We start from the raw sequence: 23,478 nt of genomic DNA on the forward strand, positions 1-23,478 counted from the left end.
GTCTTCCCTATGTAAAAACTTTCACAGCCTTGACATAGGGCGACATATACAACATGTGCATTGTTACAGTTCAATTTGAAATTTAGTCGAACCGTACCATACCTTGGAATAAAAACTTTTTCTGTTTCTAATACACTGAAGTCAAGTGTAAGAACAGACAAAAGTGCTAATTAAACTTTGTATCCAGTTTCACTGGCCAGTGTTTGTTTTCTTTGCATTACTGTTTTTTTCAAAATTTATTATATATTATCAACACCTACTCTTTTATAAAATCAAAACAGCATTCCTGGATGTTGGGTGAGTGTTGACAATATGCCTGTATACATTCACTATCCAGCAAACACAAGTAGATACATTAAATAAACACCTTTAAAAAGAATGAAACTGCCCAGAAGTGTGCAACTAAATGATGCTTTTTCTCCTCCAGAAACCACATGCAACAAGATTAACAAAAAAAAAAAAAAAACAACATCAATGTTCACAAGGAAAGGAGAGAGAAAATGAGCGGGGATAAATGGCAGTGGGTGTGGCTCCTAGTCAGGGAGCAAGATGGACCTTCACATTGATGGGACAATGCATGTTCCAGTAAATACGGTAATGTTCAGAGAGGATAAATGGCAGTGGGTGTGGCTCCTAGTCAGAGAGCAAGATGGACCTTCACATTGATGGGACAATGCGTGCTCCAGTAAATACGGTAATGTTCAGAGATGATAAATGGCAGTGGGTGTGGCTCCTAGTCAGGGAGCAAGATGGACCTTCACATTGATGGGACAATGCGTGCTCCAGTATATACGGTAATGTTCAGAGAGGATAAATGGCAGTGGGTGTGGCTCCTAGTCAGGGAGCAAGATGGACCTTCACATTGATGGGACAATGCGTGCTCCAGTGCATACGGTAATGTTCAGAGAGGATAAATGGCAATGGGTGTGGCTCCTAGTCAGGGAGCAAGATGGACCTTCACATTGATGGGACAATGCGTGCTCCAGTAAATACGGTAATGTTCAGATAGGATAAATGGCAGTGGGTGTGGCTCCTAGTCAGGGAGTAAGATGGACCTTCACATTGATGGGACAATGCATGCTCCAGTAAATATGGTAATGTTCAGAGAGGATAAATGGCAGTGGGTGTGGCTCCTAGTCAGGGAGCAAGATGGACCTTCACATTGATGGGACAATGCGTGCTCCAGTAAATACGGTAATGTTCAGTGAGGATAAATGGCAGTGGGTGTGGCTCCTAGTCAGGGAGCAAGATGGACCTTCACATTGATGGGACAATGCGTGCTCCAGTAAATACGGTAATGTTCAGAGAGGATAAATGTCAGTGGGTGTGGCACCTAGTCAGGGAGCAAGATGGACCTTCACACTGATGGGACAATGCGTGCTCCAGTAAATACGGTAATGTTCAGAGAGGATAAATGTCAGTGGGTGTGGCTCCTAGTCAGGGAGCAAGATGGACCTTCACATTGATGGGACAATGCGTGCTCCAGTAAATACGGTAATGTTCAGAGATGATAAATGGCAGTGGGTGTGGCTCCTAGTCAGGGAGCAAGATGGACCTTCACATTGATGGGACAATGCGTGCTCCAGTAAATACGGTAATGTTCAGAGAGGATAAATGGCAATGGGTGTGGCTCCTAGTCAGGGAGCAAGATGGACCTTCACATTGATGGGACAATGCATGCTCCAGTAAATACGGTAATGTTCAGAGAGGATAAATGGCAGTGGGTGTGGCTCCTAGTCAGGGAGCAAGATGGACCTTCACATTGATGGGACAATGCATGCTCCAGTAAATACGGTAATGTTCAGAGAGGATAAATGGCAGTGGGTGTGGCTCCTAGTCAGGGAGCAAGATGGACCTTCACATTGATGGGACAATGCGTGCTCCAGTATATACGGTAATGTTCAGAGAGGATAAATGGCAGTGGGTGTGGCTCCTAGTCAGGGAGCAAGATGGACCTTCACATTGATGGGACAATGCGTGCTCCAGTAAATACGGTAATGTTCAGAGAGGATAAATGGCAATGGGTGTGGCTCCTAGTCAGGGAGCAAGATGGACCTTCACATTGATGGGACAATGCATGCTCCAGTAAATACGGTAATGTTCAGAGAGGATAAATGGCAGTGGGTGTGGCTCCTAGTCAGGGAGCAAGATGGACCTTCACATTGATGGGACAATGCATGCTCCAGTAAATACGGTAATGTTCAGAGAGGATAAATGGCAGTGGGTGTGGCTCCTAGTCAGGGAGCAAGATGGACCTTCACATTGATGGGACAATGCGTGCTCCAGTAAATACGGTAATGTTCAGTGAGGATAAATGGCAGTGGGTGTGGCTCCTAGTCAGGGAGCAAGATGGGCCTTCACATTGATGGGACAATGCGTGCTCCAGTAAATACGGTAATGTTCAGAGAGGATAAATGTCAGTGGGTGTGGCACCTAGTCAGGGAGCAAGATGGACCTTCACATTGATGGGACAATGCGTGCTCCAGTAAATACGGTAATGTTCAGAGAGGATAAATGGCAGTGGGTGTGGCTCCTAGTCAGGAGCAAGATGGACCTTCACATTGATGGGACAATGCGTGCTCCAGTAAATACGGTAATGTTCAGAGAGGATAAATGGCAGTGGGTGTGGCTCCTAGTCAGGGAGCAAGATGGACCTTCACATTGATGGGACAATGCGTGCTCCAGTAAATACGGTAATGTTCAGAGGATAAATGGCAGTGGGTGTGGCTCCTAGTCAGGGAGCAAGATGGACCTTTACATTGATGGGACAATGCGTGCTCCAGTAAATACGGTAATGTTCAGAGAGGATAAATGGCAGTGGGTGTGGCTCCTAGTCAGGGAGCAAGATGGACCTTCACATTGATGGGACAATGCGTGCTCCAGTAAATACGGTAATGTTCAGAGAGGATAAATGGCAGTGGGTGTGGCTCCTAGTCAGGGAGCAAGATGGACCTTCACATTGATGGGACAATGTGTGCTCCAGTAAATACGGTAATGTTCAGAGAGGATAAATGGCAGTGGGTGTGGCTCCTAGTCAGGGAGCAAGATGGACTTCACATTGATGGGACAATGCATGCTCCAGTAAATACGGTAATATTCAGAGAGGATAAATGGCAGTGAGTGTGGCTCCTAGTCAGGGAGCAAGATGGACCTTCACATTGATGGGACAATGCGTGCTCCAGTTAATAGGGTAATGTTCGGAGCATAACTGGGAGTAAAAAAAATACTTTGTGAAAAAAAAAAATCAGTCCTATTGCAGGAATCATAAAAGCACCGTATGGCATCATCTTTCCTAATAAGAAGTGAATTAAAATGAGAGAATAATATGGAAATGAGGGAGTAGAGATGACGTGACAGGAAAGACCACAAAAGATTGAGTGGAACATTTTTTTTTTGGTCTGTTATCCCCAATTAGCCCATTCATTCTTCCATCACTTGGGGTAAGAGTAGGCTGTGAGGGGCACCATGTAGGAAAGTCATTATGGGTGGTTCTAGATTTTCACATTTTTGCCCCACCTCCTGGTTTATGCTAGTGACAGCCCAAGGGTGGGAAATATAACAGGCATTTATGCTGCACCGCCCCCATTTCTGTAAGGGGTTAATGTCAGCATAATTTCCTTGGCTACCCACAGGAGATACAGCACAGTTGCTTTCCCTGTTTCCACCAGGGAAATCAACTAGTACTCACACTCAGGTTACCCGGGCCATAGTCAGGGCTTTATCTCTCTATGCCACTGGTGCAGGCTGAACAGAATATCCTTCTGCAGAAAATGGTGTATTGAAAAATTTGGAGTGAGCTCATATCATGTTGACAGAGATCAAAAAAGGTTATCTTAGAGAAAGTAGGAAACATTAAATTACCAGTTAATCTGAATTCTAATTTCTTTAATACCAGGAAATCCCTTTACAAGGGTGATACAGGAGTTTATTAAGTGACTTGCCTAGTGGCACAGAGTATATGAGAGGAAATTAAGGAACTCAAATATAGGGGTCATTAGCAGCTCATAGTCTTTACCATATGTGCTATACAGCTAACCTATGTATGCAGAAATTAAATGGGTACACTAAACAGACCAAAATGCACCACATCCTGTTATTTCTGTAAGCACAAATGGATTCTACTAATCTAAGCTTAAGTAAACCTGTGGTGAAGTAGAAGTAATAGCTTTTGTTGCAAAAATCAAAACCTTTCATTTCTTCTGTGTTGCCAATTCTCTGGCTTCTGGCAGTTGAAGAGTTAAATTATTCTCAAGTAGCTAGCAATAGTCTACCATATGCTAAGATGATTCATGTAAATTGTAGACCAAAAGCAGGAGATTACATTGCAGCTTCAGTGTTAGTGCTCTACAAAATCACTACAATGCTTAAATATGAAACAGTTTTAATAAGCAGACAGCAGCCATGGCAGTTGCCATTTAATCTACAACCTCAACAAGGGGTACAACAGAAGAAAGGCTGTGAAGGATAGAGGGGCAGCTGCTAGCAGGCTAGATGCTCCAGACTACCATCTGCTAGATCACTGGCCTTGTTTTTCCCCGTCAGCATCCTCACATGCTCATTGTAACAGAATGCTGTATCATTTATCTTTCTACCTTTGCTGCACTTCTAGGAGTGCAGTGCCCTTGGCAGGGTTGTAAATGTGAACCAGAAATGCTCAGAAACTCTTGAGACAGCTAAGAACTAATCTAAAAACCTTACTCTAAAATGTTGCTGAGTCAGCATAAACCCATGTCTCAAATTTACTGCAATAGTAACAGAAGATGCCATAAATCCAAAAGTCTCAGATGTACTGAGATAATTGGAGAAAAATTCCATAAATACAAATCACGGACATTTTTGATTTAAGACTGCAGCTTTAGACATGGTTATTAAGTTGCTGATTTAAGAACTGAATTTCAAATATCAATAGATATTAATACAGCAGCTCAGTCCTTGATATGGAAGAAATTCAGCTATTCAGTTAAGTTCATATCTGTTTACTGTGGCCTTTGGACTTGTGTTGTCTTTGGCCTAACTAACAGCCCTTCATCTGCAGCACTGCAATAAGAATATAGATCATTTCAACTTCCTGTATTAGCAGCAGGCTGCTTACGTTTTCCAATAAAGATTTACACTATATCAAGACAAAGTCCACATTCTGCTGTGCATGTTTTTTTTTCCTTCACTTTACACAGCACACAGCAGTAAGCTCGTCTTGAATCCAGAATGTTTTCTTTTGACCCGACCCTCCCAATATCAAAACCTCACTTTACAGTGAACTGGGTACAGATAGTAGCAGCTGTTTTTGTGTTGTAAATTATTCAAGTCACACAGACAATAGCACCATGCTGCCCCATGAAAAGGATTCACATGGTACATTAATGACTTCAGATCACACATCATACAGTAGGCCCAGACAGTAATTAGAAATGTTTGTGGCACTTACTTGCATAAAGCTAACCTCACTTTAGAATTTGGTTATTGCTAGTAGCAGCTGTTTGTGTACTGTAAATTATTTAAGCCATACAGATGATATCCCCATGATTCCATATGAAAGGGTTTCGCATTGCACATTAATGACTTCAGCTCACTCATCATATAGCAGGTACAGTGAGTAATTAGAACGGTATGCAGCCCTGCCTTGCATGAGTCTCCTCCCTAGGTGGGAAACTGCAAGCTTGTGCAATTCTTGAAGAGAACGTCCTACTGATTATCAATGGAAATGCATATTTTAAGAATCCTGAGCAAGCCTGACTACATCACAACAAATGGATGTGTGTCTTCTGACCTACAGATTGCTGGCTTGTCCCCTTTATTCCAAACAGCATAAACTGCAGCCTAGAGAAATGATCACTCATCATATAGCTAGCATTGAACTGGGCTGTACGGCATTTCCTTTTCTTTGACGTAATCCACTCCATGGTGACACGCATTAAAAGATGTGAGTAAGACTATAAAAGTGACAGTGTGAATGTTTAACTAACAGCAGATTATGTACAGAAAAATAAAAAACAGAGAGAGAACTAGATAATGTAGTCTACGTGTTATATGTTTTTCAGTCATGAGGTATTTTTACAGGGATACAGTCTATTTCATTCACTTGCATGCATTAAACAAATGACAGTGTTGCTCCCACTGATGACAGAAAATTCTTTTATTAGGTCCCAGGTGCATTACAACATGTTAAAGGCTTTAGCACATACTCAGAGGAATTTATAAACCTTTAGAATACTTTTAAACAATTGCCTTCCTTTGCCTTGATTTTTTATCTAGAACAGGTTGTAAGCAGGGGAGCTGAAAAAAAAAAACATTTTTTAAAAATCTGTCAACGTACCAGTAATAGAAGGAGAGGACGATCGCGAGACTTTGTCTTGCCAGCTGTACTTCTTTCCCAAGGCGTTGTTGTTCAGTGTATCCTAAAGAGCAAAGAAAAAGGAAAAGAGAAAAAAACAAAAAACAAAGGGCATTATTCTTAAGCAACAGCATACTAGTTTACAATGGCAGCTGTGTGCCCCAAACAAAAGTTTTATTTAGCTCGGTCACATTGCTGAAGCATTTTATATGCATATTGGTCACTTTCCAAAACTCAGATTTTAAACACTCAACTCAGAAGCTAGCACAAGACAGTGACAAATGAACAGACTTTCCAAACACCTTTTCATGGAGACAGAATAAGGCTTGAGAAACTGATGATAAAACTGACAGGCGTGTGCTCTGAACATATAGGAAACTGTAAGCTACAAACTTGCAAAAGAGCACCTTTGTTAATCTGGTTGCCGCTCAGTTTTTCTGTTAAAACCCCATTTCAACTCAGAATGCAGACCTGACAAAGCTTTGCATTCTTTGTTGATGAATTTTAGATTTTAGAAGTCCACATTCTTCCGTCATGTTAGTCTTATGTGACAACTGAAAGATCCTTATCACCCCCTTTCCTTAGAGTTGCCCATATTGCTTTTCTTACCTCTGTAACAGCACCGATTATATCTTGTGATTGATCTTGTACATTATTAAATCACTTTGACAACATCAGCTGATTCTCTACTTATCAGAAATGGACAGTTATTACCTAGTAATGTTTTACCTTCTAATGTATGACACCTGCTATGACTCACAGACCATCACCACTACCTCAGCTGTCCCTGTCTGCGCAACCGGTGAGCAAGTAACAGAAGAGCTTCTGGGATATGAAGAGTTGCTGGGAAGTGCACTGCTGGATGAAGTGCTGGCAAGATGTGAGGGCTGCAGAGCTGCACGTTTGTATGCTGCAAAGCACAATGGAATTGAACTGTAACACTTCAGATTAAGAAGGCTCACTGTGGAACCCCATTAAGAGTCTACAAAACATAATCAACTGAATTCTTCAGATTCATGGTCTAATGACAGTAGGCCAGTGACATCAATGGCAAGTAAAAACTCAGAAGAGAGACCGTGGTCATGTGTAATATTTTAGTCCCTTGTCTTGTTCATAGCTGATTAGTTCTACAACAGTTCTCAGTTACTTCTGCGAGAGCTGGCATTTTTCTCCATCATTGAGGCAGACCCTACAGCTACAACACTTACAGTACTCCAATTCCCAGGCTTTGGCTGTCATCTGACTATAGCGGGTGGGGTTAGACACACTGATCAAATAAATGTATATGTGACTAGGTTTACAAATTAAGTTGCTGTTAACAACTTAAGACCGGATTGGTATTGATTCTTAAAGACAACCATGGAGATACAGTCTAAGTGGCTTGTTTTTTGTCATAAAATATGAAAGTAGGGTTATGAAAGATAAAAGTATGGTGTATATGATGTAATAGTTCAGAGATTGCTGTATGAGCCACTCTACTACACTATTAGAGACAAGTAAGATGACATGATATAGTGTCACAATTAGATCTGTCACCTGGGACTTACTGAGTATCAAGTTTAAGTACGCTGGTGCTCAGAGGGTTTCTTCACTCACCTGTAACCATTACACATGCAGGACATTACAGAAAACAAGGAATTGCATCTCTGCTCCAAGGACCTGGGTTTACCATCTCTAACCTCTGAAATCAAATGCGACTTACAGACACAATAACGCATTCAGGGCAGTACATAAGGTAAGTTTACTACTGGTGACTCAGAACTATATATACAAACGTGCACACACTCACATACAAAATCTCAATACAATCTCACCCATACATACACGTGTACACAATCATACACACACACACACACACACACACACACACACACACACACATGCTCATAATTACTCACACGCACAATTACTCACACACACACATGCGCACACACACACACACACACACACACACACACACACACACACACACACACGCACATGTATGCATGAGTACACACACACACACACACACACACACACACACACACGCACATGTATGCATGAGTACACACACACACACACACACACACACACACACACACACACACACACACACATACACAGTAAGATGGCACTTCCTTGCTCTCAGCTGTAATATTTCTTACCTGTTTCCTGGTTGGAGTATCTGAATTCCAGCCAGGTTCAGTTAAAGAAACTTCACACTCATCAGTGCACTTTCAGTCGTTACATTCCAAACTTTCAAAAGGCTTTTATTTCTGTATCCAGTCCCTATTCCCTTGATAGAAGTTTGCCAGAAAATCAGCCTTACTTCTTAGCGGGCAGGTTTGTCTGTCTGGATCTGTTGACAAGTGTCTGTCACATGGTTCATTTTTCTTCTTCCTTTCCATTCCTTTCACCACTTGTTCTCAGACACTAGCTGACTCACTTGCTGAAATGACGAGAGTGGCCTACGCATAGATCTTGTTACCATAACAACCTCTGCATCATAGTAAAGGACAGCTAACTTTATTCCCCATCACATTAGCTGCTTTTTTTCTCATTGACTGCCTCCAGTTGCAGTCTGACTAACATGCAAATGACAACAAAGGAAGCAGGAATGCTTTAAACTGAAAGGTAAACCAAAAAATGGATTAGCCTGTATGAGCACTAGAGTCTCTCATTCTTTGCCTTGTTTCTTATTGAAAATAGGCCTCATTACTAAAACTCTCAAAATATACTCGAAGTGATGAACAGCAACCATATGTAAACGCAGTAACAATGCAAGCTGATACCGTGGTACCATTTGGCATCAGTGCCCAGATGCAAGAAACAAAGAAAGAAGTGAATGCCATGTCCTTAGTGCTAAGTAACAGGACTGTACCCAATACAGCAATCACTGGGACCATATCAAAACAGTCCTAATGCTTGGAGATGAAGTTTGAAAAAGGAAAATGGTGGCAAAGCGATACAGATCACTTAGCAACATGTTCCTAAGGACTCATAAAGAACCACACCGATTTCATTACTTTTTGCAGTGAAAAGGTCCTGTTTCCACAATGCTGAGATTTCTGATCCAGATGTATATTAGCAGCAATGATAACATAACTCATTATCAGCTAATTTGCATGTCTCTGAATCACCATTAACTACTGTGAGTGCAGATCAGCACCTTCCTGTGGTAGTTAACACTGACAGCCACATTGTATTAGCATAGTAACTACCCCCTGAGTCACTCTCCCACCCAAAAATGCGTAGTAAAACATAAACACATCCATGCACACATACTACATACCCCATACCAATCCCTTGTTGACAGAATGTCCACGATGTCACCTTTTCCCCAGCCCCGGTAATTCCCAAATGATTAGAGTCAGTCTTTAATGCCAGACATTCAAGTTTCATACTTCACAAACTTCAGGAAATGCATGTTAGCTGCAAACTGCTATCTTACTAATTTCTAAGTTTGTAAGGGGAAATAATTAAAATCCATCCCTGAGGGTGGTTTTGCCTTGATGTCTTACACTATAAGGTTGAGAGCTAAAGTCCCTCTCTTTCATATATCACAGACTGCTGCAGCCACTAAATAATGACAGGGATTCTCATTAAATATAAAAAACACCCTTGCTGCACTAACTGATTTAATGTTAACGTTTCTTGCACCAAAGGTGAGGAGTTTGAATCCCTTTTCCACCTATTTGTACTTCTTACTGCTTATGTTTCATAAACGACATCCCGGCATACCTCTCAACCTCTTAGACCAAGAAGTCTGGACAAAGCCATAAATAAAGGAGGTACAAAGGCCCAAAAATAGGGGCAGTGTTTTAAATAGTGCTCTTACTAACTTAGAAAGTTGATAGAATAACAGGTTTTGAATTAGCATGCATTTTCTGAAGGGTATAAAGTCTGAGATTCAAATATCTGTCATTATATTCTAACTTGAATCCTCAATGATTTGCCAATGATTTGCTAGAAAACCACAATTTTATGAGAAACAGACCAAAAATATGATGCAAAAATCTGGACATTCTCTGAAAATCTGGACAGTTGACAAGTATGGATCCTGGTGTTTAGTGGTGACACGCAGGAGTAATCACTTCTGTGCTAGGTGGGAGGGTACAAGTTTGAAATCCCTTTTCAGTGACTTTTAAGGCACACTATTCAAAGTATCCCTGGTGTCTAGGGGTTCCCTACTCTGCATGTTATGTTTAAACAAGTGCCTTTAAAGCATGATATATAACATATTCCTAGTGCCTAGTGTTCCCCCATCAAAACATTAGTGAAGAGTTCTCCCTGGAATCTAGTGTACCCCTCAAAACACGTCATGTGTAAGCACCATTCAAGCATGTGTGTACAGAGTTAGCCCTGGTGGGAAGTGGCCCCCACCCACCGATTCCAGTTTTGTATAAGTACCATTCAAGCATGAGCTAGCATGGCCCCAGAGACAGCCCATCACACTGCTGCATGTCTTCATGCAAAAGTACTGTGGAACATCTTTCTATGAATTTATAAAAGTTACCATGAAATGCACACCTGGTGTCCATCTCATGGTAAATTTTAGCAATATGGCCCATTGTGTCCAAGAGTGGGTTATGCTGAGATTGTTTGTGGGAATAAAGATGAAGTGTCCACAGTTCCCATCAGGTGTGAGTAAGTGTCAAGGTAACTTCACACCTGGTATATTTCTGTTACACTTTGGTTTTGTTTTGTTAGATTTTTTTGTAATATTTTATTTTTAATACACCTTTCTAAAAAAAACAACCCCATATGTATAGCCATATTGTATGTATACATTTTCAATAACACATATGCGCTCACACACACACATACATGCATACATATGAGTCCCATGTTGACACATAAGCACAGACACATACGTGCATCTCCACACGTACATACCCACAAATATTGGCTTTCTTTAATTCTCATATTCCTGCGTTATGAGTAATAAAATATAGTAAACAGAAACTAAATTTATAATGAAACTGCACAAAATTTGTGTGGTAAATACGTTGCTCACATCAAGATTTTCTTTATTTTAGTAGTAGAAGTTGTTTTACAGGAATAGGCAGGAAGAAGTTAGATTCAGAAATACTTAAGAGAATGTGCAGCAATTGTGAGATATCTACTTTTTGTTGGGTTAGTATCAGGGTTAGTATTTTTTTATAGTGTGATTTATATATTGAATTCAAGACCATTTCACTGCTGTGTTAGGCTTCTGCTCAGAATCTTCTTAGAATCTTGACTTGTTTTCAAATTACATACTTTTAACTTTTTTTTGCCTACTTTATGTTACTTTGCATTAGTTTAAGCACTGTACTTGTAAAAACATTTTTTTCTCTGACGTTTTACAATTGACACAATGATGAAAATAAAATAGCAGTCCTTTGCTTTTTTCCCTTGTTAAATAGCATTGTTTTTTTATTTACAATGTAGAGCCACTTTTCTTTTCAAATATGAATATATCAAAGCAACTAACAGTGAAGTAACAGTTCAAACCAAAGAGATGTGTCAGACATATTCAGCCATGATTTAGTATTTAAAGTTATAAACCGTGAACAATTTAAACTGTACAGACCTGAGTTTCAGTCTTACAACCTTTTTGTCTGGACTGTGTGACAATAAAGTGAAAGAGGTCAGAACCCAAGTCCTGTGTCCATCCGTCCATCCATTCATCCATCTATCCATCTATTCCATTTTCTGTGCAAGCTTCATCCAGTTTAGAGATGTGGAGACAGGGGTGCAAACTCAATCCAAGCAAGCAATAGAAACATGTCGGAACCAACTTTTTATTGTTGTTCATTTACATGTCAACTTGACCTTCATCTGTGAGATTATTCCTTTTATGGTCTGCTACATCCATGCTTAATTACCCCCCCCCCCCCCCGAGTAAAGGTCCACCAGCTTGCAGGATGGTATGGCAAGGTACAAAGATGACCTGGGTTTTCCAATTCTGGGTGGTAAATAAGAGTGAGGCAGACTGTAGCATCACACATACTGCTCACTAAGGGATATCTGTGCATACCCTAAACAATCCCTGATGTGCTGGATACATATCCTGGTGGCCATGCAGTGTTGTCATGAGGAGGTCTTGCCCATCTAACTGGTGACACACTCCTTACTGCTCAGTCACCATACTATGGAAATCACAGCTTATCACAGCTTTGGTTTCAGCAGAAGATACATGACATAACATGGATGCACCCTCAACATGTCTTCACCCCCTCCTACCTGGAAGAGGCAAGCAAAGATTGCACCGGGGCTGCTAATCAAACCCAGACTATTTAACTCATAATCATGGCTTAATTGCTTTATGATATGGAGACAACCAAGAGAGGAACAAGCTTTGAGTTGGATGCCAGCCTATAACAGGCCACACATGTACCTACAGCCAGATTAGAATCACTAGCCTAATGTGGGAGTAAAAAAATATGGGGTCACCAGTGAAAATAGGCAGTTGCACTTAATGGGTCAAATAATAAATATCATGAAAAACTGCAAAAATATTGAACCAGACTTAAGTGTGACAATGCTACCAGTCAGGGAGAAATGTATTATTTGCTGCTGTGAAAGTGAAAATACAGAGGCAAAAAATGGTGGTGCAATACCAGGATGTAAAGGATCATTCCATAGTATGGGGTTATGTTGCATCTAATTGGGAGAAAATTCTCAATACAATTAAAAGTCTGATTTTTAAAATGGCATGCAACTAGTAAAACAGCATGCTTAAGATTTGGAGATTGATCAAAAGTGACTCTTCAGTACAGAGATGTCTTACAAATGTCACAGTTGACATAACTTACTCGGTAGCCAAAACACTTAAGACTACCTAGGAAATGTAGGGCAAAAGTCAGCAGACATGCAACATGGGTGCTACAAGAAAGAGAAATGTCAGGAGGACAACTTGAATATGTTTCAGATTTCAGGTAATGTAGTCTGATCAAAAGGTCTTGGTGAGAACTAAAAGTGGCTGGGTTATTAGGTCGGTAGACAAAGCTTCTTTTAAAATATTCATAAAAAGAAGAAGAAATATGATATGATATGACTAAATCTCCAAAAAAACAGAGGTTCCAAATAATTGAATCACCAATGTCTTCCCATGGAGAAAAAAAGAAAGGGAAAACAGAAAGAAAGAAAAAGACAGAGATGAAAAAGAATAAAAAGAAAGTGAGTAAGTTTAAAAGAAAGAAATCAAGAAAGAAAAAATATCTTTGTTCTTAAAGGAAAGTAGTAGAAGGAATGGAAAAAAAAAACAAATGATAGAAGATAGGTTCATATGGTGCTAACAGGGTTTGTAAAACTGAGACTAACAGATCACTGGGCTAGGAGAAAACACTTCCTTTCCTGAATGGTTAGACAAATGTCATAATACCATCATGAAAAAAGAACACAGGGATCCTTATTAAAATGCTGAGACTCATAAAGATGAGCACACAATGATGAAAAAAAAATCAAAAGCAGGAGAACAGCAAATGTGGAATATTGATCTTTCTGCTTTAAAGTTGTTTTGTGCAAGGGCAAGTTTACCTGTACTCCCCTGGCCTCTCTTAAAGGGGAATCCTGTGTCTGGAGCTATAGTTTTGGGTGGGGGGAATCCTGTGCCTGGAGCAGCAGTTCTTGGTGGGGGAATCCTGTCTCCTGAGAAGCAGTTCTGGATGAAGTGCTGCAGGAAGATGATACCTTCTGAAAGCCGTTCAAAGGCAGTTAGACATTTTTCTTGCCAAGGGAATCCAGAAAAAGGATATCTATTTGAAAGCACCTAAGGACATGCTAGGAGAGATTACAATCCTTTTGTACTGGATTAGAAGAACATTTTATTTATGTTATTTACTTTGCTTCGCCTGCTTGTCTGAGAAAAGTCTATGTCACTGTCTTGTTTGTACCCTAATAAAATTATGTTTATTTTTTTATAAACTGATGGCATGTACAGCATTTCTATATATATTATCAATGGGTGAAGTGAGCACATTTCTGGAGCAAACAAGGTCCTTATTTTTACCTTTCAATGTCTGCTCAAAGCCTACTTGTTTCAGCACATTATTGTCATCTGGAGAGACAGCATTCTTGTGGTGTGCTCTGAGCAAAACTCTTTGAGCAAATACATTCCATCTTCTCAGGGAAAGCAGTCCTGTGGTGTGTGGTGTGAGCTTCTCTGTAAAGTGCATATACATTTGCCTTTTCACCAAGATGACAGCTGTTGAAAGAACTATTACAAACCACTGCTGCTGCAGTAAAGGGAATCATGTCATTTGGCAATGCCAAGGATGGTCCAACCAATGAAACAACTGACCAGGGAAGAAGACCTCAAGTTATACCCGGTAGCCTTCAATATGTATGCCTACAATGAAGGATGGGACTTGAATGACTAGGCAACAATTTTCTCACTTCAGCTTACAGACAGTATTTAAAGTCTCCATTAATGTGTAAGGGACTATCAGAAGAAGAAAGAACTTATCATAAACTGGTAATGCCGCTGAGACACAAAGTTCAAAAGTTGCATAGATGGATATTTTCTCTGAAACTGGTAAGATTTCAGTTATTTGATTTTTAAACAATAATTTAAATTGTGGTTAGAATCCAGGGGTCAATATAATACAATTAAAATAATAACTATGTAAGTAATTTATAAATTGAAAAGGGATTTGTCAGCTACTTTATGAAAGATAATATTTCAAGTGACTCTAAGGATTCTTAAAATTTTGTTGCACTGATAGAAATATTTTTATGTGCTGAAACTATGTTTAAAATTGAACAGTATAAGCATCATAAACTTGCCAAATTCTGATAACAGAGAAGAAATAAACTGTAGACATGCTTTGTTTTAAATATGAGAAAGGGGCTACATAACTAAATGTTATACTAGTAGCGTAAACTCTGCTACACGTTTTGAAAAGTATTACCACTGAAAGGCATGCTACTAATGCTATGCCTATGGAACGTGATAAACTGTCTTCAGTAATACAAACACAGCCTTTTGCTACTGCACTACAGCAAAACTAATTAAGTGCAGTGTCTTAAATGATGTCAGGGTGCTGCAGAGATTACAGGATTCAGGCAATATGGTCACATTTATAAAGGCACAGTATGCATGCAAAAAGACTTTCATTAAAAAAGCACATAATATAGTCTGTATTCATAATGATAGAAAACAGTATCCCATTAATCAATTAGAAACACAAACTGTGTTTGGAAATATACTTCACCCCATTGCTGTAATCCCCAGTTTCACATATGATATGATAGCAAGGAAAGATTTTTCTCACTTTAAAAGATGTGTGGAAGCAATAGAAGGGAGGTAATCCTTTTGAAATATCTCTTTACCAGCGTGGGAATGGGAGCCAGTAAATTAATTAGTCTACAGATAAATCTCTACCTAACCTGGAAAAGGGAGGGATTCAACCAACAAACACACTTTTAAGAGTATGCATCTAACAAAGTTCAAGGAATAGTGTTAGAAAGCCACAAAGGTACTACAGTTTGACTAAAGTTAGAGAGAGAAGAAAAACCCACTCCATTGAAAGAGATATATCAATATACATGTATTGAAGAACAGCCTGCAGAAACATAAATAGTAGAAAGAAGGGAGATGCAAAGTAAAATACTGCAGCCTGGAAGTGATGTAGAGCAGGGAATAGAAGTAACTGGTAGAAATGAAAATGGAATCACTCACTGAGAGAATATATTCAAGGGGAAATGGCAATATGATGTATAAAAATGCTCTACCTGAGTAGAATTTTAAACTTTATGTTAACCTAAAACACAAAAAAAAATAACTGACAAATGCAGAATTCTAAGGAGCAGGTGACTGCTAAGAAGGAGAAGCTTACCAATATGAAAGACTTCATTTGGTGTAGTAAAGGAGGACAAAACTATACCTTGGCAGAGTTCTAAACTTATTTCTGCAAGTATAAAACAGAATACTGAAGTAAGGGCGGTCTCTAGGAAACAGGTATCTTTAAGTAAGGGAAAAAACTAAAACTAAACATAAACTTTACTTTGAGATACTCATGCAGGGGGAAGCAATCTACAGAAGAAATTAGTGACAGGGTGGTACTGCCTTATACTGAGAGAATTAGGGGAAAAAAAAGAAATGAGAGAGTGGTGTTCACACAGACAGACAGAGAGAACACAACTTTTAGAACAAAAAAGGGAGATGGTAGTATATACTGAGAGACAGTATAAACTTGAACTTTCTTTTACTCAAAGAAGTGGAACTCTAAGCAGAAGAATGAGGGTTCTGTGCATCAGGTTTGGAATTCTACGCAGAAGAATGAGGGTTCCGTGCATCAGGTTTGGAATTCTAAGCAGAAGAATGAGGGTTCTGTGCATCAGGTTTGGAATTCTAAGCAGAAGAATGAGGGTTCTGTGCATCAGGTTTGGAAGTCTAAGCAGAAGAATGAGGGTTCTGTGCATCAGGTTTGGAATTCTAAGCAGAAGAATGAGGGTTCTGTGCATCAGGTTTGGAATTCTAAGCAAAAGAATGAGGGTTCTGTGCATCAGGTTTGGAATTCTACGCAGAAGAATGAGGGTTCTGTGCATCAGGTTTGGAATTCTAAGCAGAAGAATGAGGGTTCTGTGCATCAGGTTTGGAATTCTAAGCAGAAGAATGAGGGTTCTGTGCATCAGGTTTGGAATTCTAAGCAGAAGAATGAGGGTTCTGTGCATCAGGTTTGGAATTCTAAGCAGAAGAATGAGGGTTTTGTGCATCGGGTTTTAAATTCTAAGCAGAAAAATGAGGGTTCTGTGCATCAGGTTTGGAATTCTAAGCAGAAGAATGAGGGTTCTGTGCATCAGGTTTGGAATTCTAAGCAGAAAAATGAGGGTTCTGTGCATCAGGTTTGGAATTCTAAGCAGAAGAATGAGGGTTCTGTGCATCAGGTTTGGAATTCTAAGCAGAAGAATGGGGGTTCTGTGCATCAGGTTTGGAATTCTAAGCAGAAGAATGAGGGTTCTGGGCATCAGGTTTGGAATTCTAAGCATAAGAATGGGGGTTCTGTGCATCAGGTTTGGAATTCTAAGCAGAAGAATGAGGGTTCTGGGCATCAGGTTTGGAATTCTAAGCAGAAGAATGAGGGTTCTGTGCATCAGGTTTGGAATTCTAAGCAGAAGAATGAGGGTTCTGTGCATCAGGTTTGGAATTCTAAGCAGAAGAATGGGGGTTCTGTGCATCAGGTTTGTAATTCTAAGCAGAAGAATGAGGGTTCTGGGCATCAGGTTTGGAATTCTAAGCAGAAGAATGAGGGTTCTCTGCATCAGGTTTGGAATTCTAAGCAGAAGAATGAGGGTTCTGGGCTTCAGGTTTGGAATTCTAAGCAGAAGAATGAGGGTTCTCTGCATCAGGTTTGGAATTATAAGCAGAAGAATGAGGGTTTTGTGCATCAGGTTTGGAATTCTAAGCAGGAGAATAAGGGTTCTGGGCATCAGGTTTGGAATTCTAAGCAGAAGAATGAGGGTTCTGGGCATCAGGTTTGTAAAGGAAAAGAATAAGAAAAGCGAATAAAGTATTTCTCAGCAGAAGAGTTACACTGTGATCCTACTGTCTATATTAATATGAAAGAAACCAGTGCCTTCTACTTCATAACAGACTGGCTGACCTTTTGAGAGACCAGAAAAACTTTAAAACGGCACAATGAGAAGATGGCATTTTGAACAGAGCAAGGGGAAACATACCCAGAGTTGTAGCGGAAGAAGCTAAACAAAATGTTCCTACTTCTTCCTCATACTTTGAGTTACAAAATCACATATTATATGTAGTGAGGAGAGACAGAGGAAGAAATATTACTTCAACTATTAGTGTCCATTCCTTTCCAGAACCTAGTGAGGTGGTTAGCACAAAATCATGTAGTAAGAAGACCTATGGGAATAGAAAGACTAAAGTACAAATCCTAGCAAGGTTTTTCTGGCCAGGAAAAATGAAAAGAAGTTGTGAAAATTTGTGCTGCATGCTGTAAATGCCAGAAGTCAGCCTCTCACCCATGATTAAAAATCCTTTGATCCCAGTGCCTATCACTGAGGTAGCTTTTGAAAGTGTTCCTATGGATATTGCTAGGCCATTGCTAAAATCCGTTTTACCAAAATACATTTTGGGTGAGAATGTATTATGCAGCTAAGTGCTCTAAAGTCATTTTTCGCCATAAGGATAATGCTAGATCTATAGCTAAGGAGTCTTATTTTCCAGATTAGCAGTAACACTAGAAATATTTACTGACCACGGCCCCCATTTACATCCAGAATAATACAGAAATTTAAGGCAGGCAGTTAAAAACCTCCATGTACCAACGACACACAGGTGATTTAGTGGAGCATTTAAGTGAGCATTGAAGCTAACACTGATAAAATGAATTAAGGAAAATGGTTAAAAACTGGAAAAAATGATCATCATAACTGCTGTTTGCCATTAAGGTTCAGTGCTTTTGATTTGTTATACTGCAGACATCTTTGTTCAGCATTAAATATTGTCATTGAAATTTGGGAAGGAGACTATACTAGCTGATTAGATAAACTGAAAGTAGTAATGCCAATTACACAGGAACATGTTAAGAGAGTCCAGGTTATACAGCAAAGGTTGTATGACAGAGCCGCAAGGACCATAGGAGACCAAGTTTTACTTTTGGACCATCCAGAGAAAAATGTTTTAGCTAAATGGCAAATTCCAGTGAATACCAGAACAAATATACTAAATATACTGTACTACTGCCTTTAAACCATGAAGAACACGGGTCTATATTGCTAGACCGAAAGATCAGAAGAGTGAATGCATGTACATCAACACATTTAGGTCGATGTACATACAGAGCAAAACACCTAAAGGGTGAAAACCGGAACGCCGAACGTGTTTCATCATCAGAATGCGCCACACAGGTAGGTAAAATTTGAACTAAAATATTAAATTAATTAGCTTTTGCAGGGGGGCAAGCCCCCCTGCACCCCCCACCCCCCAACTCCGAGGCTGCACTACAGTGGGGAAAAGGATATATTTCCTTATCCCCACCACTGTGCTGCTGGCTACAAAACACGTTCGGCGTTCTGGTTTTCGCCCTTTAGGTGTTTCGCTCTATATGTACATCGATCTAAATGTGTTGATGTACATACATTCTCTCTTCTGATCTTTCTGACCTGAAGAACACAGATCACTGCAGTCAATTCAGCAGCAATGATTAATGGAACTCATGAAGAAAGAAGACTGATGTTTCTGTCTGCAGCTCAGTTTGATGGCACACAATCTAAGCTGCAGATATAGAAAACAAAGGAGTTTCCATTGAGAAATAAAGGTATTAAAAACTACCTGGCAGAACAGATCTGATTCAAAAGTCACTACTAGGTTTTAAAATAATAAAAAAAAAAAAATAAAAAGATTTGAACACATTTTTAATTTAAAGCTGAGTACTTTTGATGACTAAGTCTGGTCAAATTTTTTTATTCTTGTTTTATTATTTTAAAACTTAGTTGTGACTTCTGAAGTTTTGGACTGCTTTTAACTGTTTCTGAATGCTAGGTTTTAGTTAATTGGACTGTTTTTGTAACACACAAAGATGTAAAGACAACCTTCTATTCTAACTCTGGGGGCAGCTAATTCTCCTTCCGTCTCTGATTGTGTTTATGCACTTGTTCATCCTCCAACATAAATTGTGGATGTGCGCAGGGGTCCTGCATGTGGGGGTAGATTTATGAGGATCGTTGGTGATCATTTTCTTTTGATTCCATACAATACTGAGACTCTTAATGTGGAAAATGTTAACTGAAAACGTCACAGAATACCATAGTAATAGGGAAAGCCTACGCATGAAGACGTATAAGAAATGCTGATGATGGGGGGTGATAGATTAATCAGAAAGCAAATGAAATAGCCATGCATGATGACTCCCAACGTCTGACAGGTCAAGTAGATTCTAAAGATTGTAATGATTTTTAGCACACTGAACAGCATTTTAAAATTTGACAACTTCCCGATGACTAGGATTCATGAATACAAAGATTAGGGAAGGCAGGATTCTTGACCATATTAGTTTGAACAAGCAGATACCGGCAGATTCCTCTCATGGCTGAAGCCAAAACAAGATAGCTTTTTCAACACCAGAGGTCCTTTTGTAGTGCAGTGTCCTTCCTTTTGGGTTACATGGTGCCCCTGTGTCCTTTCCAAGATGAATGGACAGTCTTAAAACTCCATGTCATATATGCTATTGCTTGCCAAGACAAAGTAACAATGACTCAGAATATTAGGAATCCCATCTAGCTATAATGCAGCACTGTTAAACTATTTAACGCAAACTAGGCTGACTGTCAATAACTCCAAGAACAAGATGTACATAGTAGAAGTAAAATGCTTCCGTTATATAATTAGCAAAGGTTTTCTAGGCCGCAGAAAGAAAAACACAGGGAGAAGCAATGACAAACTAATATATTCCAGGTACTAAGAAGCAAAGGAGGGCATTCTTGGGGATAAATGGGTATTGCTGAACATGTATAACTCATTTCCATTTACAGTAAGCCCTCTTACAGTCTGAAAAAAAGGAAAATGTCTCCTAAAGAAAAATGGACACTAGAAGAAAATAATGCATTTTAACAGCTGAAAACATATCTGGTTGAGAGTCTGCTTTAGTGTCTCTTGATTTTAGCAGGTCTTTTATACTTTATGCTGATTCACAGAGGTAGACCCAGTGGCAGACTTATAGCAGGACTTTAATGGAGAAGAAAATCTCACATTTTCTTATAATCTGAATAGAACAAAAGCAAACATTTCACTATTGAAAAGAAATGCTTAACAATGACGTAGGTGGAAGCTCTTTTCACCAAAGTAGCATTGTTACCTCACAGCAAGAGGTTCTCCCGTTCGATTCTCGGCGTGGCTTGGGAGTACCTTCTGTGTGGAGTCTGCATGTCCTCCCCACGGTTGGGTAGCATTTGAAAGACACACGTGCGTAAATGGGTGTGCCTTCGTTGAAGGTTGGGCATCGAGCTGGCACCTCGGTGTTTCGTAAAAATCTACTGTCAATCATTAGCGGACCGGAGTTCTGCTGCGGCGATCCCTTACCGGGAAAAAGCCGAAAGACAAACAACTACCTGTTTGGCCAAGAATTTGCATCAGCCTCAGGCAATGCTCCCCTGATATGTCTGAATAAATAAAAGGAGGAGAAACCAAGCTGTATAGTTGGAAATTCTTCTTACAATCATTTAAATTAATGGCAAAACTATGATGTGGACAGCTTGTCTATGTTCATAGCTTTTTAGTAGGCCTGAATCCAAGGGCTTCCACCTGGGTCAGAGGGCAATGTAACATAGTGTGCCAGTTCTTGCCATGATGGTACATCAAAGAAATGTAAAAGTATCAGAATATAACATAAATAGTGTTGTAAACAGAAAACACTGTCGCCACCCATCCCACCCTCTACCTATGCCTCTCTTAATTCTTTTGCCACTCATTTATATCTCAAAATTAAATCAACCTTTTGTTTTCCACTCTTTTTAAATAACTTGACATTTATATCACTGCATAGTTATTTATTTAACTATATCTTATGTAGTATAGTTAGTATAAGAAGCCTTTCTACTGTATGTACAGTTAGTATCTTATCTATTTTGATATTGTAAAATTTATTTTAATTGCATTCTGCCTGACATTGTTTATATTATATTCCTTAAAAGACTTTGATTGTACTGCATGTACTTGAACCTTTCACCCCAGGCCTCTGCTAAAAAGGGGCCTTTGTTCTCAGCCAGGCTTTCCAGGTCAACATATTTAAAATAACATAATAACTAAATGTTACTGTAAATATTGAAAATAGGGTAATTTTTTTAAAAAAGATGATGTAGATAGAACTGTTACTTTAAATCAATTGGATACATAGTGTATTAGACAGAGAGGGCTCCTGCAGGATTTTGTTACTGAACTCAATTACACAATAAATAAAAACAATCCACCAAGGCTTGCATTATCAGGGAATAATTCACAGTCAAAATTAGCATTAAAGAACTTTTAATCCACGTTTTCATCTTAAACAACAAGACTTCTTCAGAACAATTATCTCAACTAACCCATGCCCTTTTTTAAATGTATAAGTAACCAATAAAAACAATTGTTGAAATCATACAATCATATGATCTGATATAATAAAACAATTTGACAATTTCCCATTTAAAGCCACAAAAAAAAAAACAAATAAGCTAAAAAGAAAAAAACTATTTGTACACTTTTAACCTCCTTGATTTAAAAAAAAACATTTAACATGAACTGAATCATTTATTCCTGCCATTTTATCTGCCCCAAACTCAAGTTGCCAAAGTGTCTCTCTTCTTTCTACAACGTTTTTATAATTTCCCCCTCTGAAATCTTTGGGAACTTGTTCCAAAATAGAAAATAAAAATGTATTACCATTTTTACATATTACGCTGTGTCTATATAAGGCATTATTTTTGTCATTAGATTTAATACTATAAACATGTTCCTTTATTCCTTTTTCAAGACTTCTGGTTGTCATACCAACATAAAAACATTGGCAACCTGAACAAACACCTATATAAACAACTCCAACAGTTTTACACGTAAAAACTCCAGGTATAATTAATGTTTTGTCAAGATGTTTTAAATCAATAAAAGATCCTTCTAAAATGTACCTACACACTGAGCACATCCCACACATGTACATCCCTTTATTCTTACTTGGACTAGCAGTAGAAGGCGCCAACTTAAAATTATCATTCTGTAAATCCCTCTTTAAATTAAAATTATTCTTATATACAAAATGTGGGGAATGTACTATAACATGAATCAAGTCTAGCTTATCTTGCAGAATAGTCGAATTTCTTCTAATAACAGAAGTTATTTTGGCACTATCAGTAGTCATGTCTAAACCACATGCCAAACTAGGATATACAAAAATAGAATTTTTATTACTAACTGCATTTAACCTTGCCACTAAAATGGTTTGAAAATCAGTAACCCTTCTTGTACTAATTTCTTCAGCTGCCTTAGATAATAGTTCCTTCTTATATCCTCTTTCTAAGAACATATTATTAACTTCTTTACTAAAAATTTAATCATTGGTAGTCATCCTTGAGGCTCTAATAAATTGGCCTCTAGGAATAGTTTTCTTTATAAAATAAGGGTGATTGCTATTAAAATGTAAGTAATTGTTCGTAAAGATGTTCTCCTTTAAATCTCTCTGTCAAAA

At 39.0% G+C, this 23,478-nt stretch overlaps 1 protein-coding gene across 2 annotated transcripts in view; it reads right to left on the reverse strand.

Moving 5' to 3' along the window:
- Window positions 1-23,478, reverse strand: part of MAPK8IP1 (mitogen-activated protein kinase 8 interacting protein 1) — a 1,153,940-nt gene that overhangs the window by 313,334 nt on the left and 817,128 nt on the right. For both annotated transcript variants that reach the window (XM_044082569.1, XM_044082568.1), the window contains exon 4: window positions 6,314-6,395. In XM_044082569.1, the coding sequence (XP_043938504.1) occupies window positions 6,314-6,395 (82 nt within the window). The remainder of the gene's footprint in view (window positions 1-6,313; window positions 6,396-23,478) is intronic.

The sequence above is a fragment of the Protopterus annectens genome, chromosome 9.part0 (genome assembly GCF_019279795.1).
Source record: "Protopterus annectens isolate FY-2018-M chromosome 9.part0, PAN1.0, whole genome shotgun sequence".
Classification (NCBI taxonomy): domain Eukaryota; kingdom Metazoa; phylum Chordata; order Ceratodontiformes; family Protopteridae; genus Protopterus; species Protopterus annectens.